This window comes from Arachis ipaensis, chromosome B3 (genome assembly GCF_059453495.1).
Source record: "Arachis ipaensis isolate K30076 ecotype BB chromosome B3, ASM5945349v1, whole genome shotgun sequence".
NCBI classification, from domain to species: domain Eukaryota; kingdom Viridiplantae; phylum Streptophyta; class Magnoliopsida; order Fabales; family Fabaceae; genus Arachis; species Arachis ipaensis.
Genome location: NC_142438.1, coordinates 11887074 through 11908710, shown reverse-complemented (window position 1 = coordinate 11908710; position 21637 = coordinate 11887074). Strand labels below are relative to the sequence as shown.

General features: G+C 30.9%; 2 protein-coding genes across 2 annotated transcripts; both read left to right on the top strand.

Moving 5' to 3' along the window:
* Positions 1-12574: 12574 nt before the first annotated feature.
* On the top strand, positions 12575-16252 carry LOC107632460 (4-coumarate--CoA ligase 2-like). The gene is made up of 6 exons (XM_088508699.1): positions 12575-13111; positions 13217-13762; positions 14351-14549; positions 15598-15811; positions 15931-16033; positions 16139-16252. Exons 1-6 carry the CDS (start codon positions 12617-12619, stop codon positions 16250-16252), a joined length of 1671 nt encoding a protein of 556 aa, XP_088364825.1. The 5' UTR covers positions 12575-12616.
* Positions 16253-17635: 1383 nt separating this feature from the next.
* LOC107632461 (subtilisin-like protease SBT4.3) lies at positions 17636-21299 on the top strand. The gene is made up of 10 exons (XM_021118145.2): positions 17636-17719; positions 17807-17904; positions 18302-18399; positions 18504-18653; positions 18784-18886; positions 18985-19492; positions 19751-20073; positions 20154-20274; positions 20467-20686; positions 20776-21299. The coding sequence occupies exons 1-10, from the start codon at positions 17636-17638 to the stop codon at positions 21297-21299; spliced, it is 2229 nt and encodes a 742-aa protein (XP_020973804.1).
* The last annotated feature ends 338 nt before the right edge of the window (positions 21300-21637 follow it).

The window sequence follows — 21637 nt, the reverse complement described above, 5'->3', positions numbered from 1 at the left end:
ATGTTGCAGTGGTGAAGCATTCAGGAAGAGAATGGAAGAACTTCACAGGATGGGAATTGTGACCAGAGAGCAATAAAAGTTCTCTCACAGTCTCAAAGACTCATTCTTTATTGATCAGGGTTTTCTTCACTTATTTTACAGCTGGTTACAACAATTAATATAACAACAATTAGCCTCCTAACTAACTATATTTACAACTAACTCAGCTACTAACTACTCTAACAAGTTACTCCACGTGTTTACTCATGTGACAATTGTGATAATCAAAGCATTATTAAAAATATTAATTAAAAAATTATTAAGTTAATATTTGCTTCCAATTATTTTGTTAATGTGTTTGTTAATGTGCAGGAAAAGTAAAATAATATTTTGATTGGCCAATGATTAGAAGCCCATTCTGATTTTCAAACAAAATTAAGTCACACATCTCTTGGTTCAACATAAGTGGCTGAATGTTGAATTGTGTGAAAATTCAAAATTAGCCCAAGAAGTTGTTAAAGCCCAAACAAAAATTCTCTCTTGGCCTAACATCATCATGGTCCAAATTGAAAGAAGAAAGAAGGAAGTGGAGCATGCATTATTCTGTTACCTACCTCCATGGGTTATGGAATTTAAATTTTAATTAATTTAAGTTCATGCCTTAGTAACTGAAAGAGAAAATTTAAATTGATTTAATTTCATTAAATGTTTCACACGTTACTCCACTTCTTGGGGACTGTTAGTGGGATTTCAATTTCATTTAATTGTACATTGAAAGCTTTGTATCTTCTCTCTTTTGTCTCTCTTTGTTTTGATCACTTCACTCATTAAAGAAGAGTGAACAAGTTATCAGAATAGAAGTACAATTACAGTGAAGCTATGAAGAAGAAAAAGGCTAGGTTGATAATGGCATTTACAAAAGGAAGATCCGAAGCATGGTGTGGCTAGATCTTTGCCATTGAAGGCAAAATTTCAAGAAGAAGTTTCAATATCTTTCATGCCAAAAATAGGAAAGATCAATCTTGGTCAGAGAAGAAGATCTCAGTGGGTAAAGCTCATTTTCATTTTTGTTATTCCAAGACAGAAGGTAGCTATTGGAGCTACGTAGAGGAAGGAGCTGTCAAGGATCAGAGGTTCATCAAGGGTCAGACTTCTTTCTTAGAACTAAAGTCAAGATCAATGGCTCAGATTGAAGAAGCTTGATGAAAATGGTTGAGAGAGGTACATGCATGTTAGTTTTTTATCCGTCACATTATAACTCGGTCTTTATTGTGCATTATAAGTTATAACTCGGCCTTAATTATCATTCATTCTGTAACCGACACCTTCATTACCGACTTAATGACCATTATTCTGACTTAATGATCAACGGTCATACCATCAACTCTATTCATCAACTCTATGCCTATAAAAGGCACCGATTTCTATATACACTGGACATTCTAGATACATTCTATATTCATAGAATTATTATAATATACAACACATGATGATTTCTATTTCATGTCTTACATTCTATATTCATAGAATTATTCTTATACATCTTAAACACTTACTGACTTGAGCGTCGGAGTGTCTTTTGTAGGTACCCATCCCCTTGTTCTCTCCTTGCTGACGTATAACTCATCCCGACGAGAAATTTGAAGACATTCATCGACGGACGAACTATACACTGGCCAAACTCAGCAAGAACAATTGGCGCCGTCTGTGGGGAGCGAGTAAAATTATTCCTACTCTTCTCAGGTTCATAAAACTTGAATTACATTTAAATTTTTGAACCAAGTTCAACAATCCTGTTTAAGATTTTGTTTAATACATTTTATCAAATTTTAATCTAACGTATCATAATATTTCACATGTCATAATCAATCCGAGAACAAACTCGACTTTCAACCAATCCAAAAAAAAATCGGTTTTCAATCAATCCAAGTACAAACTCACCTATCAATTTTGCTAACTTTTTCAAAGTTCTCTACTTACACAAGTAAAATTATATATTTTATTCAACATAATTTTGCATTTATATTTTATGAAACTAATATTTATTGATTTATTAGTTATATTCAAACCTCAATATATGTCCTATACAATAATGACATATAACAACCATGTCAATTGCATTTTTATTTCATTATGTATTATATTCTTATTGCTTAATGATTTCATTTATACAATTAAATGACGATAATGATGAGTTCAAATATTAAAATTGGATTCCATAAAAAATTAAGTGTATATCAATTGTATATAACTGTTACACTATTCACTTTATGCTATTAACTTTTATGTTACTATTTGTTTAATACAAAAAGTTAAACAAAAACACATGCAAACATTCAAAATTTACTATTATTACACGAGGAATATCCTTCGTCATACTGTAACTGCTAGAAACATTATACTAAATGTATAATTCAATAACTGTTATCTTATTGTTTTATTATCAAATTAAAGCATGTCTACAAAATAAAATTCAGATATTCACATTTGGCATGTATGACATTCATATATGTCATCTTCTTCTCTACAATTATCAACTTTTAAGGTATATTTTTTACTTTTAACTATTTTACTTTTACAATATATATTACTCAATATATGTTGCGACTTTATACCTATTCATTTTCTCAATTTATCTTATTCATGTCAGACCTTCACTATAAATTGTAAATAATCAATAACTAATTGCTATGAGCGAGAAATTTATCAATAAGTTGTTGTGGGCCGGAAAAATTCCCAAAACAATTAACCATTATATCCTAGGATCATACAATCGATTCCGTCAATGGATATCTATCTCTGAACTTTTCAGTTCACATACAATCAAATGCTAAAATTGTTCTTAAGCAGAAAAGTATCCCCCACACAACTATCTTGATTGAATAACTCTTATCACTCAATTATTTTTTGAATAAGTGCCGACATAATAACCCGACTAAGCTTGGGGCTCATCATATCATTATTCACTTATCTTTTAACCGAGTTATAAATCATTTTATTTTCTAAGCTTAGCCTGGATCATATGATCGGCAGACAAAGTTTGGAGGCTATGATCCGTCACCTTATAACTCGGTCTTTATTGTGCATTATAAGTTATAACTCGGCCTTAATTATCATTCATTCTGTAACCAACACCTTCATTACCGACTTAATGACCATTATTCTGACTTAATGATCAACGGTCATACCATCAACTCTATTCATCAACTCTATGCCTATAAAAGGCGCCGATTTCTATATACACTAGACATTCTAGATACATTCTATATTCATAGAATTATTATAATATACAACACATAATAATTTCTATTTCATGTCTTACATTCTATATTCATAGAATTATTCTTATATCTCTTAAACACTTACTGACTTGAACGTCGGAGTGTATGTCTTTTGCAGATACCCACCCCCTTGTTCTCTCCTTGCCGACGTATAACTCATCCCGACGAGAAGCTTGAAGACATTCATCGATGGACGAACTATACACCAGCCAAACTCAGCAAGAACAGTTTTGTTTCGATTTTTCCTCTCTCTTCTCTCTGTCCGAACCGCTGCTGTTTGTTGGAGAAGATGTTGCTAGCTTGGTTGAACTGGTTTCAACCTTGGAAGCTTCCCCTTCTATAATAAGGGTGAACGGCTAAGGGTTGAGATCAAGGAGAGAAATCACAGAGCTCTCATAGCTACCCTAAGCTAACAGAATTCTTCTCCTTCAATGGGTTTCATTTTATTTTTTTTCTTTAGTTTTGTCTGTCTGAGTCTCATGGTAAAAGGCAAACAGAGTGAGGTTTGTAAGAAAAAGCCAGTGAGAGAAAAAAGGCAGTGAGCAAAATTAAAGAAAAAGCCATAGATTTCTAAGAGTTCCTTTGTACACTTGTATGTTGTGTTTCATAATCCTGTGGGGATTCCCTTACAAGTTGGGTTAGCACTTTGCGGTTGAAAGTTTGGTAGGTGTCCAAGTCAAGTTCAGATTTGGGGATAAAATCTGGATTTGTCCCAGATAGAAATGGTAGTTCTTAGGGAAGAATTGATGCATGTAATCTGATGATTATAGTGAAATTCCATCACTGTTGTGATAGAGACTGAATGTAGGTTGCATTACACTTAGCAGCTGAATCAAGATACTTTTAAATAAATATGATTCTCTCTCTTCTACTCCTATTCTAAAATTCTTTTAAAAGTCAGAAATTAATATTCAAACGAAAAAGAGACTAAAATTCAACTCCACTTTTTCTTAGTCACTCGTTACCATCAATTTTAAACTAATTTTTAAAAATTTCCAACTTAAACCGGATATTTAGCTCAAACTCGGGTTTTTGGCTAAATTCAGTTTCCCGACACTAATTTAATAAACCAATTATCACCAGATCATCAACAACATGTTAACATGGGACATTAATAATTTTCCCATTGTCCAGCACAAATTTTTGGCGCCGCCATTTATCATATATTTTTATCATTGGAGTAGCCGCCATTTTTCTTATATTTTTATCATAGGGTGTGCTCATTCTGCGATCAGACTAATAAGCTTAATCTTTACTAATGTATTGGAATATAAATATTTTCAGGAATAAATATGGGCGGCTGGCTACATTATAGGGATAGCTACGTACGTTAAGTTTTTTTTTTTTTAATTTCTTTTTACTATATACATTAAGTTATTTAGGCATTGTTTAGTGTATTGATAAAAAAATTATATATTTATTTTTTAATGTTAATAACTATACTATATATATATATATATATATATATATATATAATAACTATCAAATTAATTATTTATATAAATAATTATTAAAATATAAATATACTAAAAATATATAAAACAAAAATATATATATTTATACACAATATATAATAATTTTTTGTTACACATAATATTTTATAGTTTTAAATACTTAGCTTATATTTTTCAAAATTCGTTTTTTAAACGCTCTTTATTAAGTAGTATTACATTTTTTGTTAATTAAAAAAATGAAATTTTAATATTTTATTTATTATATTTTAATTCAATAATTTAAATTTAAGATCTAAAATTTAGTATATTTTTTTAATTTTAATAATAAATTAATTTTTAAAAGTATTGTATTTCTTACTTTTTTTTTCGGAGTGAATTGTTTTCTAAAATACATATGAAGATACTTTTTAAATTTATTAATATAGAATTTTTCTAGTTGATATACAAATTTTTCTTATACTTAAAACAATAAATAAGGAATAACTCAATGGTGTAAGTTTCTACAATATCTCTAAAAGATACATATACTGTTGTTATGACGGTTTGTTTGTTTCCGAGCAATATACAAACCAAATGGTTTGTAATGGTATAGAAAAAATAATTAATAATATTATTAATTATTAATATATTAAATTTTAAATATTTCCGCGGGTAGTCCTCCATCCTGAAAAGACAAACCCAGTTGAGAACCAGGGCTTTTTTGTGATTTTATTTCGACTAAAATAAGGATTTTTTATTTTAATATTAAAGAATAAATAAAATTTTATATTAATGTTATAAAAAAATAGGATTTTATAGTATTAAAAAAAATTATTATGTATAAGCATACAATATACTGAATACATATTAAACTGATAATACGTAGTCTGTAAATTATAATTTAATATTAAAATAATATAATACATAATTTGTATATTATTTTTATAAGTTAAAAAAAATATTGATCTGACAATTCACTTTCTACTAAATTGTACAGCCCCATAATTTTACAAAACACGATAACTTTTAATATTAAAAAATTATACCCATTTTTATTCAATAGGCAAAAAAATAGCCCTAAAATAAACTTGGCTAGCGATAAGCTAGTAACTTAGCGCTGACTCTACGAAGTTAGTAAGTCAAAGAAGCAAGAGTCATTACGAATGTATTCAAATATAAATATTTTACTGTTTATTTTATTTATATCTATTAAATTATTTTAAATGTTAAAAATAATTATACCAAATGTTATGATAAAGATGAATGATTACGTATATTTTGAGTGGTTATCTTTTTTTAATATTAAATGAATCACTTTACAAGATAAAAACTAATAAATGAAAGTTAAAAATAAACTCAATTTACATATATAAATAGTAGGTATCGTCACATGCATTATACACAAGCAATAATAAAACATTCTTATCTCTCTCTTCTTTCATGCACTTTAATATTATAAATTCTATTTTCTTCTCTCTCTATGGGTGTTAGTATATAAGTATTAATATATACTATTAATACATTTCTATTAGTGTGAGATATTGAAGTAGTAAATATTATTATTAAAGTTATCTATTTACACATCTTTATTTTATATCTAGTACATCTTCTTTATTTATTTTACAACACGTTATCAGCATGAGACTCTGATCAAATTTTAGGAAGACTCCAGGTAACAAATTTTTATTGTGTCGAAACTCTTTCACATCTTGAATATAATGCTTTTGATATATCTGGAAACAATTATTTATCATAGATACTATATGCTAAAATCCATCTTGATTTAATGGATCTTGAAGATACCATTAATGCTGAAAATAATACATCCCAGAAGGATAAAGCCAAAGCCATGATTTTTCTTCGTCGTCATCTTGACGTATGATTGAAAAATGAATATCCCACATTAAAAGATCTTGCAGATCTGTGGAAAGACCTTGAAGAAAGGTACAATCATGTGATACTTCCTCAATCCCAATATGTTAGAGAAAACTTTCTCGACCTTCCATGCCTCGAATGTGCTCTTGCAGTAGCAATCGAGAAAAAAGATTTAAAAAATTTTTTTTTTGAGTTAATTTCTTGCCTTCTTGTTGTTTAGCGCAACAATGAGTTACTCTTAAAAAATCATGAAGCGCGCCCAGCTGGCGCCGCCCCATTTCCTGAAGCAAATGCGACAAATCATAACCCTCAGAAGAGGTAAATGGCAAGGCTTTGGTAGCAAGAAAAATTATGGAAGGAAAATGAATTATGTTCACAAGAAAAAATCTCACCAGAAGTGGGATAAAGAAAGAAACAATGGGCAATGTAAATCAATTGAGGATAAATGATTCCGCTGTGGTGAAAAGGGCCATTAGTCACGTACCTGTCGTACCCCAAGACACCTAGTTGATCTTTATCAAGCATCCTTGAAAAAGGATGACAAAGGAAAGGAAATAAATGTTGTTTCAAATTATGAAAATTCCACCACTCATTATGATGTATCTAATTTCTTTAAGGATTTTGAAGGAAATATTGGCTATTTGATCAATGATAAAATAGTTTGATACATGTGTTTGTTAAGTATTCATGTGAATAATTTTATTGTGCATGTACTTCTACTCATTTTATTATTATTATTATCATTTGTCTTTGAAAAAAAATGGCAAGGACATATTCTGAAGATATTTGCCTTGCGGATAGTGCAAGTTCGCACACTATTCTTAAAAGTGATATATATTTTACCCATCTTGTGCCAAAAGAAGAATATGTTAATACTATTATTGGCTCAGACAATGTGATAGAAGGCTCCGGAAGAGCTATAATTTTGTTTTCCGGAGGAACAAAATTTATAATAAATAATGCACTATTATCTACCAAGTCTCAGAGGAACTTATTAAGTTTCAAGGATATTCGCCGAAATGGATATCATATTGAGACTATGAATGAGGGAAGTCATGAGTACTTATGTATCACAACTCATGATTTAAATAAAAATGTTATATTAGAAAAATTACCCTCACTTTCATATGGGTTATATTATACCAAGATTAGTGCAATTGAATCACATGCCATTGTAAACTAGAAGTTTACTAGTCCAAATGATTTCATAACTTGGCACGACCGATTGGGTCATCTAGGAACAACCATGATGAGGAGAATTATTGAAAACTTTCATAGACATTCACTAAAGAACCAGAAGATTCTTAAAACTAGTGAATTTTGTTGTGCTGCATGTTCTCAAGGAAAGTTAATTTTAAGGCCATCACCAGTAAAGATTGGATTTGAGTCCCCTGAATTCTTAGAAAGGATTCAAGGTGATATATGTGGACCTATTCATCCACCATGTGGATCTTTTAGATATTTTATGGTTCTAATAGACGCATCTTCGAGATGGTCACATGTGTGCTTATTATCTTTTCGCAACCTAGCGTTTGCGAGATTACTGGCTCAAATTATTCGATTAAAAGCACAATTTCCAGAAAATCCAATCAAAACAATTCGTCTTGATAATACTGGTGAATTTACTTCCCAAGCTTTTGATGCTTATTGTATGGCTAATGGAATAAGTGTTGAACATCCAGGTAGCTTATGTTCACACACAAAATGGGTTAGCAGAATCGCTTATTAAACGCCTCCAATTAATTGCTAGACCCTTGCTATTGAGAACAAATCTCCCGACCTCGGTTTGGGGGCATGCTGTTTTACATGCCGCAGCACTTATTCGTTTGAGGCCAACGAGTTATCATCAATTCTCTCCTATGCAATTAGCTTTTGGCCAGCAGCCAAATGTTTCCCATTTAAAAATATTTAGGTGTGCGATATATGTTCCCATTGCACCACCTAATCGCACCAAAATGGGACCCCAAAGAAAATTGAGGATATATGTTGGATATGATTCTCCCTTTATAGTGAGGTATCTTGTGATACAAACTGGAGATGTATTTAAAGCCCGGTTTGCGGATTGTCATTTTGATGAATCAAAATTTCCAACATTAGGGGGAGAGAATAAGTTTCCTGAAAAAGAACTTAATTAGAATGCATCATCGTTGATGCATTTAGATCCTCGATCAGGGCAATGTGAACAAGAAGTTCAAAAGATTATACATTTGCAAAGAATAGCAAATGAATTTCCTGATGCATTTTCCGATACAAAGAGGATAACCAAATCTTATATACCAGCGGAAAATGCTCCAATTCGAATTGATGTCCCAGTAGAACAAGTAGCCACTGAAGCAAATTCACGCCAGAAGCGTGGCAGGGCGGAAAATGTCCCAATTCGAATTGATGTTCCAGTAGGACAAATAGCCACTGAAGCAAATACACGCCAAAAGCGTGGCAGGCCTGTCGGTTCCAAAGATAAAAATCCTCGTAAGAGAAAAGAGGTAAATACTATTCCTGTTGAAAAAGACATTGTAGAGACACTTGCAGTTGTCCAAAATTCTAATATAGTTTTAACGCCAGAAGACGTTCAGGTACCTGAAAATTGTGAAAATGACGAGATCTCGATAAATTATGTCTTTACAGGGGAGAAATAGAACTGAAATAAGACAATTGTCAATAAAATATTTGCATACAATGTGGCATTAAATATCATGCATGAAAGTAAGGATCTTGAGCCAAGATCAGTCGAAGAATGTCGACAAAGGAATGATTGGCCAAAATGAAAAGAAGCCATGAAGGCTAAATTTGACTCACTTGCAAAACGTGAAGTCTTTGGACCTGTAGTCCGTACACCTGAAGATGTAAAACCTGTTGGATACCAATGGGTACTTGTGAGAAAACAAAATGAGAAAAATGAATTTGTGCGCTACAAAGCCCGACTTGTGGCACAAGGTTTTTCACAAAGGCCCAGTATAGATTATGAAGAAACGTATTTCCCTATAGTGGATGCGATAACATTGCGTTATTTGGTCAATTTATCTGCATATCATAAACTGCATATGCATTTAATGGATGTGGTAACAGCCTATTTGTACGGCTCATTAGATCGGGATATCTATATGAAAGTCCCGAAGGACTAAAGATATCTAAACCATCCAGTGAATATTCGCAAGGGTTATACTCAGTTAAATTGCAAAGATTTTTATATGGTCTAAAACAATCTGGACGAATGTGGTATAATCTTCTTATTGAGTATTTGACCAAAAACGGATTCAAGAATGATGATATCTGCCCGTGTATTTTCATAAAGAAAACTGCATCTGGATTCATTATAATTGCTGTGTACGTTGATGATTTAAATATCATTGAAACTCCTGAAGAGATTCCAACAATTATAAAAACTCTAAAAGAAGAGTTTGAGATGAAAGATCTTGGAAAGACTAAATTTTGTCTTGGCCTGCAGATTGAGCATATAAAAAATGGGATCTTTATTCATCAAACAACATACACAGAAAAGATCTTGAAAAGATTTTATATGGATAAGTCACATCTATTAAGTACCCCAATGATTGTAAGATCTTTAGATGTGGAAAATGATCAATTCCATCCTAAAGAAGAGAATCAAGATATCCTTGGTCCTGAAGTACCATATCTTAGAGCTATTGGAGCGCTAATGTATCTTGCTAATAATACACGACCTGATATATCATTTGCTGTGAATTTACTAGCAAGATATAGTTCCTCTCCAACCAGAAGACATTGGAGTGGAATCAAACAGATCTTTCGATATCTTCATGGAACGGTTGATATAGGATTGTTTTATCCCTATGGATCCAAGTCACAATTAGTTGGCTATGCAGATGCTGGATATTTATCTGATCCACATAAAGAGAGATCTCAAACAGGATATCTGTTCACATATGGAGGTACAGCTATATCATGGAGGTCCACGAAACAGTCGATTGCTGCAACATCCTCTAATCATGCCGAAATACTAGCGATTCATGAAGCTAGTCGCGAGTGTTTTTGGCTCAGGAGTTTGATCCAATATATCCTGTCATCATGTTGACTGATTGATCATAAGATAGCTCCAACTGTCCTGTTTGAAGATAATACAGCATGCATTGCCCAACTTAAAGGCGGATGCATCAAAGGTAATAGAACAAAGCATATTTCTCCCAAATTCTTTTTCACTCATGATCTTCAAAATCAAGGAACAATTGATGTCCAACAGATCCACTCAAGTGACAATCTGACAAATTTATTTACAAAGTCACTCCCAAAATCCTCCTTTGAAAGATTGGTACATGAGATTGGGATGCGCCGATTTCGAGATATTAAATGATGTCGACAAGAGGGGGAGACTGTACTCTTTTTTCCTTAGTCAGTTTTTTTTTCATTGGGTTTTTCTTGACAAGGTTTTTAATGAGGCAGTCCCCATCACAAAAAGATATTGTACTCTTTTACCTTCACTAAAATTTTTTCCCATCGAATTTTTCTTTAGTAAGATTTTAATGAGGCAATAATCCTAAGTGGTCATCTAAGGAGGAGTGTTGTGATAAAGATGGATGACCACGTATGTCTGGGTGGCTATCTTCCTTCAATACTGAATGAATCACTTTACAAGACAAAAACCAATAAATAAAGATTGAAAATGAACTCAATTTACATTTATAAATAGTAGGCATCGTCAGATACATTATACACAAGCAATAACAAAACATTCTTACCTCTCTCTTCTTTCATGCACTTTAATATTATAAATTCTATTTTCTTCTCTCTCTGTGGGTGTTAGTATATAAATATTAATATATACTATTAATACATTTCTATTAGTGTGAGATATTGAAGTGGTGAATATTATTATTAAAGTTATTTATTTACATATCTTTATTTTATATCTAGTACATCTTTATTTATTTTACAACATCAAATACATTTTTTATATTTTGTACTTGTCACTTTTTCATATTTATCGAACTTACAAATTTCGAAAAACAATTTTTTAGGAAGGCAGTTTCACAATAAACTTGAAAGTCAAATTTTTTGACCCGATGGGACCTAATTAACTGTACTCCTACATGTTGTCTGTAGATGCGTTACGGCGTGTACGGATTTTCATCATGTCTCCATCGTGATTTGTTCATAAATTTCTACTTATAAAAACAAATCGAATTACATGTATGTACATCAAAATTAAAATCAGTTATTAAAGTTAATTATTAAAATAAAAAATATTAATAATCAACTTAAATAAAAAATATTAATAATAAAAAAATATTGATCTAATCACTTTAGTTTTATTTTAGAGTTTTTTCAATAATTCAATTTGACACTTAAATAATCAATTTGATAACTTTTATTAGATGTATGTGCATACAACTAAATATCAATAATTGAACTTAAATGAAGTTTGTGTTTTTTTTTTTTTCATTGTTTCAAATAAGAAAGAAAATGTTTATTTATTATGTTTTTTTTTTCCTTTTGAAATCAAATCTGATTTTGAAAATCGCATGTAGTTAAAATAACGCGGATCTCTACTACAAATATTATAAAAAGAGTCAATTATTTTGTAATTATATGAAAAATAAGTTTTTTTTAAAATAATTATTTAGTAATACGTATAAAAAGAGAAAGAGATCGATTATGTTTTCTTAAAAAAAAAAGTAAAATAAAAAAATAAAGTTCTAATCAAATGTACAACAAGATAACAAATTCACATATCATAATTCAATAGTGATTGAGAATAGCCACTTTCAATTATATTTATTCCAACCAAATTAGTCACAAAACGAAAGATTCCAACCAAATTATTAGTGGCTGCTTTTGGCTTTTGATTCCATGCAGCTACCTGTCCACATGCATGCATCTGATGATATGCTACCACCACCTGAGAAGCCAAATTACCAAAAACCCCTTCCCCTTTATTCCTTATAAATTTGAAGCAAGCTAGCTACAATCAAAATATATCATTACATATAACACATACAATCACTAAGCTAGTGCGTGTGTGTGTGTGAGATATAACAAATAAATTTGGCCGTACAAACCAAATAAGTAGATACCATGGCACCATCATTAGCAGCAACTTATTCCGTTGATCCAAAAGAAACCAACTTCATCAACAAAAGTTACCAAACTACCCACATCTTCAAATCAAAATTACCAGACATACCCATCAACAATACCATTCCTCTCCACACTTATTCGTTTCAAAAGCTCCCCCAAGTCTACAACCGCCCGTGTCTCATCACGAGCGATGGCAAGGAGTACACCTATGGTGATGTCCACCGCGCTTCTAGAAGCTTGGCATTGGGCCTTTTCAACCTTGGAATCCGCAAAGGTGACATCATAATGATCCTACTCCCAAACTCGCCGGAATTCGTGTTCTCCTTTTGGGCTGCTTCTATGCTGGGCGCAGCTTCCACCCTTGCCAATCCTTCTTACACATCTCTTGAAATCACGAAGCAGCTCAAAGCCACCAAAGCCAAAATCGTCATCACACATGCCATGCACGTGCATAAGCTCAAACAAGATCAACCAGAAGAAAACACATTCACAGTAATATTTATACCATATACATTATTTTTGTATCAAATATATATATTCATATTATTATATTTTTTTCATTTAAAATTGTGGTATTTTTGTATTTATACAATATAGGTGATAACTGTGGACAAGCCACCAGAGAAGTGCATGAGTTTCTCGACGGTTTCCAGAAATGAAGGAGAGCTGCCAGAGGTGGATATTAACCCTGACGACATGGTGACACTGCCATTTTCGTCCGGCACGACGGGGTTATCAAAGGGTGTGGTTCTAACACACCGGAGTCTGGTAACAAACGTGGCTCAGCAGGTGGAGGGAGAGAACCCTAACTTGCACCTGAAGGAAGAGGATGTAGTGCTTTGTGTGTTACCCTTGTTTCACATTTACGCACTACACTGTGTGATGTTATGCTCTATGAGAGTAGGGTGTAAGGTGTTGCTTATGGAGAAGTTTGAGATGAGGGCGATGTTGGAAGTTGTGGAGAAGCACAGGGTATCAGTAGTGATGGCAGTGCCGCCGTTGGTGGTGGCACTGTCAAAGAACCCGGCAGTGGAGGAGTATGAGCTTAGCTCCATCCGGATGGTGATGTCTGGAGGTGCCTCTCTTGCAAATGACATTGAGGAGGCTTTTCGTAGTAGGTTGCCTCAAGCAATCCTTCGACAGGTACACAAATAATATGAGTCAATTTAGTATGATTATATTTATATATTTATATTACAGTGATGATTTGATAATTATAGTATTTTAAAAAATAGTACTAAAATTAAAATAAAGTTTTTTTTATTGATAAACAATGATTTTTAATAAATATCGTTAAGAAAAAAAAAATGTTATCAAAATATAAAAAATGTAACTTTAATTTTAATAATATAAATATATTAGAATCTATCATAATATTAAATAATTTAATTACATATATAAAATTATCGATTTAGACATTTTTAATTATTATTTGTATATAAAAAATATTTTAAAATAAATAGTCGTTTTATAATTTATCATTATAAAATAAGATGTGACTATTTTTTAAAGGATAATGTTAGATAACCAATAACTTTTTGAACAACATGAACAACACCAATCAAATCAAAACATACTACATCTTTAAATTATCCACCTAAATTTTAATATTAGAATAACTATCCGCACACCTAATAAAATGAACATCTAATATCTTTATTGTTCACATTGTTTAGTATTTTCATTATCTACTTATACTTTTTTTTTTAAATTATGAATATGTCCTTTCAGGCTTTAGGAATGACAGAATCAGGACCAGTGATATCAATGTCATTAAGTTTTGCAAAGTATCCAATGAAAACTAAATCAGGATCGTGTGGCAGTGTCATTAGAAATGCAGAAATGAAGATCATTGATCCTCTAACTGGCTCTTCTCTCCCTCGTAATATGTCGGGTGAAATTTGCATCCGAGGTCCACAAATTATGAAAGGTATATATTGTTATAAAAATAATTTTTTATACACCAAAAAATTAGTCATCCTAAACAAAAATATATTCAATTCACATAATCAAATCAATTTCACAATTAATCAAACTTAACTTATACTTATGACATAGACAATGAAAACATGACATAAAAGAGAACAATTATGCTATATTAAATATATATTAAAATTTGTCACTAAAATTAGTTAGTATAAAATACACATAAAAAATATAAAATATATACTAAATAAATTAAATTACATATATATTTATATATAAATATATAGTGGCTGATTTTAATATATAAATAATATTTTTAAAAAGAGAAAGACATAAAAATTATTATTGTTGTATTTTATTTGATAATAAATTAGATATAAAAGAGAATGAAAAGTATAATTTATGCTATTTTCTTCCCCAACTCATACAAGATTTATAAATTATTCTGTTAAAATTTATTTTTTATTTTACTTGATTTGATAATTCTTTTGAGAGTAACATTATTTTTGCCGTTCACAATATTTTTGTCCTATTTAAATATCTAACGTTTTAAAATCGGTTTAATATTGTTCTACCGACAACTTTGTTAACAGATCACTAACAACAAACAACATTAAGATAATTTTAAAACATTAAAAACTTAAATATTATATTTTAAATATTAAAAATAATTTTAAAATTTACTATAAATATTAAAAACAAAAATAATACTTTATCTAAAAATATAATATTCTTTCTCTCTATCTCTCTCCTGTTTTGAACCATCAGCTTTTTCCTTTTTTATCTTTTCAAAAATTGAACCAATATATTAAAACGGATTGGATAATAATTTTCTTATTTTTACAATTTCACAATATTTAAAGATATAGTATATAGTAGAATGAAGAGCACCAAACAACAATATTTGGATTTAATTATTTTTAGAGGAACTCTTTTATAAATTGAACGGCAAGTTACTATCTTTTTAAATTTGATGTTCTTAATTTCATGTTTTTTCTTTGACACATGATACTTTATGATTAAACAATTAATGTAAAAAATATATTGTGTAGGATACCTGAATAATGAGAAGGCGACAGCAGAAGCTATTGATGAAGAGGGTTGGCTTCATACAGGTGACATTGGGTATGTGGATGATGATGATGAGCTTTTCGTTGTTGATAGACTCAAGGAGCTCATCAAATTCAAAGCCTTTCAGGTTGCTCCGGTAGAACTTGAAGTCCTTCTTATGACCCACCCTTCCATTCAAGATGCTGCTGTTGTCCCGTAAGTATATATAATATATATATGTATCATTGAAATTAATTAAGCTAGCTATTAATAATAATTATTATTGAGTAATAATAAGTAATTAAATGGTTTGTTGCCCACACATGCATATATAGGCAAAAAGACGATGTAGCTGGTGAAGTTCCAGTTGCTTTTGTGGTGAGGTCATCAAATGATTCTATTACTGAAGATGCTGTGAAAGACTTTATAGCTAAACAGGTAAATTATTTATACTTAATTAATTTAATTGTATTTAATAAGAAGATAATTAATTAATAAGACAATGTATGACATATTTTAATTTAATTTGTTGTGTACGTACAGGTAGTATTTTACAAGAGGCTACATAGAGTAATTTTCATTGACGCAATTCCAAAATCTTCAATCGGCAAGATATTAAGAAAAGAACTCAAAGCAAAGCTCGCTAGCTACTATTAAATTCGCTGCATTTAGTTTGTTTCTTATTCTATATACAAAGTCAATGATGATGTCAATGTGTCTTTGTCTGTTTTATTTCCTATGATGGATTGAAGACTATATTATTATTATTATTATTATTATTATTATTATTATTATTATTATAAATTGGTTAAGCGATTTAACACATTTAATCGCTTAAATAAATATTAAGAGTTTAAATTTCTGTTATATATATAATAGATTATTAATCAATAATACATTTTTAAATAATATCCATTAAAATATATATTTGGTTTATAATATTTGTTATGTAAATTGGTTTGTTCCTGCATAAATTTATTTTTTTTAAAAGAAAAAATAAGTTCAACACACTAGGTGAAGTATACATAAATTAAAAAAATAAAATAAAATAATTTTTATGTTATTTCTGGTATAACTATCAACAATATGAGTTAGTTTTCATTTTATTCTCTAGAACAACAAAATGACCTAACAACATAATCTACCTCATCGGTTGCCTTGTTTTATAAAATAAATTTATTGTTACATATTTAGATATTTCATATAACTGAGAAGAATTTTTTTAACCATTTTTTTCTATGTCTTTTTTTAAAGACATCGTCCTTCAACTCTCAAAGTGTTCTTTTATGGATCTTAGGATGTTTCAAACATGACCCACATGAGTAATTCATGTGCACCACACTTACCGAGCATACTCATACGTAATAATTAAATATTATACAGATTCAATTTTCTTGTTATACATAACACAAACATTATCATTCCGTTCAATGATATCCAAGCTACTCAAATGATCTTTTGTATTAACTCAACCTATTAGTACAATCCAAGTGAACAGCTTTTTTCTATAAATTATGACTAACCTTTCTTTTTTTAAAAGAAAAGAAAAAAGAAATTGAGTAACCTAAATATCAAGGATTGGTTATAAAATTATTTAAAAATATCTTTATTAATAACTAATTTATTATGTTTATATTTCATTGTTTATTATTCTCTAATTTATTATGTTTATATATTCTTCATGAAACAAAAAAAGATTAATTAATTAAAATGTGGTAAAACAGAGATAGGCATTTGCTTATAAAGAAAAATATTTTGTTGTCTAAAAAAAAGATGTGGATGTATCTGTCTTATTTTAATTGCACTTTAGCTTATTGAGCTCATCACAATTGTTATGGGCCATTTTTCTCTCAATGAGTGAAGGAAAGGGTATTTCTCTAAATGTTAACTTTCACCTTTCAGTTATTTCAAGAGATCATAATTTGCTCAACTAAGTAATTAAGTTTATATTTCCATTAATAATGTAAACTCCTATAAATCTTTATTTAATTTCAGTTTTGAGAAAATTAAAGAAAAGCAAAAACTTAATTAGAACAAAAAATGACTAAGCCAGCAGAGTCACTTTTTTTCACTCTCTTGTTCACAATTTCATTGCTGATGCATGCACAGTCTTCTTACAAACAGGTATATTAGTACAAGCTATTTTCAATTTAGTGTATACAATAATTAACAATAAATGCAAAAATCATAAAGTGTTATATGTATATGCAGATATATATTGTGTATATGGGGGAGAAGAAGAATAATAACTGGGATGAATTCTCCACACAATCATTGCATCATTCCATGCTATTAGAGGTTCATGAAAGGTTATAAAATTTTCTTATGTGCCTATCAATAATTAATAAATTTAAAAGTTTGTTTCCCTAATATAATTTTGGATTAGATAGGTCACTTTATCAGTATTAATATAATTTTTAATATACATGGATAAATAAATTTTTAATCAATTTTGTTATAAAATAATTAGATAAAAAAATTATCATTGTAAGATAAATTAGTCTTCGAAAAAAGAATTAATCCAAAAACTTTTATAATAATAGACAAAATTTTATATCTAATTTTTTTTAGGGAACCAAATTGGGTGCTTACACTAAAAGTTATTATAAGATGCTATATTCATAATTATGATACAAATATTCCAAAAGCTTTCATTATTCAATATAGTTATTGAGGAAGTTTAGCACTTGAAAATTGTGATTGTAGCATTGATGCAGCAAAGGAGTCATTGATTTACAGTTATGGAAGAAGCTTTAATGGGTTTGCAGCTATGCTATCTGAAGAAGAAGCTGCTATAATTTATGGTAAACCTGTCATTAAATTTAAGAATTAAGACAGAAAATGCATACAAGCTTGCTCATTGATTTACTCAAAAAAATGATTAACTAATATCATATTTTATGTGTAGATATGGAAGAGGTAGTGTCAGTTTTTCCAAACCTAGGATTGGAGCTTCAAACAACAAGATCATGGGATTTCATGGGATTCACTGATGATGCATCCAAGCTTACACCTCCTTTTGATGGAAGAAACATCATCATTGGAATGTTTGACACAGGTCAACAACTCAATATTCCTTCTATTTCAAAGTATACTAATTTGTTACATTGATTAATCAAATCGATCTGAAATGAGAAATAGTAGTACTAATAGGATTATTCCATTTGGATTGTGTCATGAACTTGAAGGAATTTGGCCTGAATCCGAAAGCTTTAATGATGAAGGACTAGGTCCACCACCTAAAAAATGGAGAGGAAAGTGCCAAACAGAACATAACTTCACCTGCAATAAGTATTAAGCACTTTTTTTCATTTTAGTTTTCTAAGATAACATTGGAGTTTGAACAATCAATTGTGACAAACTGAAAAATGAATGTGAAATGCTGACAGTAAGATCATTGGAGCCCGGTATTATCAGAGCTTTGGTCTTGAAGACCAATTTAAATCAGCAAGAGATGAATCTGGCCATGGAAGCCATGCTGCATCAATTGCGGCCGGAAGAGAGGTTGTGGGAGCCAATTACTTTGGCCTAGCTAAGGGAACTGCAAAGGGTGGATCACCTAATGCCAGAGTTGCTGTTTACAAAGTGTGTTGGAACATGGCATGCTATGCTGCAGATATCTTAGCTGCTTTTGATGATGCAATTGCGGATGGGGTCGACATTATATCGGCCTCATTTGCAGGATACTTGCAGTCGAGGTTCTTGTTCAATCCAGTAGCAATTGGATCCTTTCATGCTGTGAAGAATGGAATATTAACCATAGCAGCTGCTGGTAATCAAGGTCCACAAAGAGGAGGTTTAGCTAATCACCCTCCTTGGATACTAACTGTTGCAGCTAGCACCATTTACAGAAAATTTGTGACACCTTTGGTTCTAGGAAATGGAGATGTAATCACAGTAAGTAATTCTTCTTTTTGTTTGTGTATCATAAATTTGTCTTTCTCTTTCTCAAGACAAATTTCTCAACTATTTTTGTCTTGAGACAATTATCAAACAGAGTCTCTCAGAACATCAAACACTCTTGTTTCATTTTGATTACTATTATTTGTATATTGTGATGGTGAATGCCCTTTTTGAAAATCTAAATATTGATGTATATTTAAGAAGAGATTTCAGTTATGGAATAAATGCATTATTAGTTATGAAACTATGCAGGCAAATTCTATCAATACTTACAATGTTAAGAACATATCATATCCTTTGATTTTGGGAGGAGATGCTACAAACTTTTCAGCCAATTACATTCCCAGAGAGTCAAGTCTATGCTTCCCTGGCTCCTTAAATTCAAAGAGAGTTAAAGGAAAGATTGTCCTTTGTGAAAACAGTGAGGGTGGCGCCGGAGTCGAAATGGCAACTGGGGCAGGGGTCATAGCCCCAAATCGACCACAACAAAACTATGCTGAGAATTACCTCTTCCAAACAGCAAGTATCAGTAACAAGGAGATCTCAAAAGTATCACAATACATCAAATCCTCTAAGTAAAATCATACCATTCTTATATTCTATATAAAACTTTGGCATAAAATGAATTTACAATAGTACTAATTATTCAGGTTAGTTTATGCAGTAAACCAAAGGCAAACATAATGTTTAGTGAGACCATGGAGGACAAGGATGCTCCTTATGTAGCAAGTTTCTCAAGTAGAGGCCCCAACATTTTTAATCATGACATTCTCAAGGTATGTAATCAATAAAATGGATCACTATATATCTATTTACACTGTCTGTTTCAAAAATAACTGTCAAACTAGACAAAATGCTATACTAAAGAAACTCCATGTATTTGGATAATTTAATACCTATGGTATGTTAATTTCTCAAATGTAACACTTGATTCAAATTGATAGTTATTTCAATATTTGATTTGACAGCCTGATCTTTGTGCTCCTGGGGTAAATATTCTTGGAGCATGGTCTCCTATTGCATCACCTTCCATGTTTAGTGGAACTGAAGATCTTAGGAGTGTTGAATACAATATTATCTCTGGAACTTCAGTGTCTTGTCCCCATGTTACCGGCGCCGCGGCTTATGTTAAGGCCACTCACCCAACCTGGTCCCCTGCAGCTATCAAGTCTGCACTCATGACCACAGGTATCGTCGCCTCATCGATTCCTTGCTTATTTACACATGAATCACATGTCAAAATGATTATATTCAAAGTGTTCTTGAATATAATGCAGCAAATCCTATGGACCCCAAAATGCATGAGTATGAGAAGGAATTTGCATATGGTTCTGGCCATGTTAGACCACTTTATGCAGTGGATCCTGGCCTAGTTTTTAATGCTACTAAAGAAGATTACAGTGACTTCTTCTGCAAGGAAGGTCCTAGAAATGGTTGTAAAAGCAGCAAAGCATTGAAACCATGGGATCTAAACTACCCTTCATTGTCACTAGCAGTGAAAGATGGGAATGCGATCAAGGGCAATTTCGTCAGGGCAGTTACAAATGTTGGCATGCCAAAATCAACCTATGATGTTATCATTGATGTGCCAAATATTCTCAAAGTCAAGGTGGAACCATCAACTCTTGCATTTTCTAAAGTTGGAGAAGAAAAATTCTTCTATGTGGAAGTCACAGGGCCAAGGATATCACAGGTTCCAATAATCTCAGGTTCCATAACTTGGGTTCATTTGAATCATATAGTCAGAATTCCAATTGTAGTTTACACTATCCTTCCATGGAATTCAGAAGTTCATCATTAAATCAGCACCTAAATTGAGCAAGAAAATCATATCATGTACTATATATTAAACAAATAAGATGGCCACTTGGCCAAATATATTGTATATTTAAGAAATATAGTCTCCATCGAAGAAGTTTAGCTATGTCAATGTAAAATAATTCTTGTTTGGTGTGTGTGTCTCTATCTATCTATCTATCTATCTATCTATCTATCTATCTATCTATCTATCTATCTATCTATCTGTAAGGTGATTCTAGTATAACTATGTTTCTGTGACTATTGTGACTATGATATTTTAAAAAGTATTGCTAAAATTAAAATAACGCTTTTTAATTGTTAAACAACGATCTTTAAAAA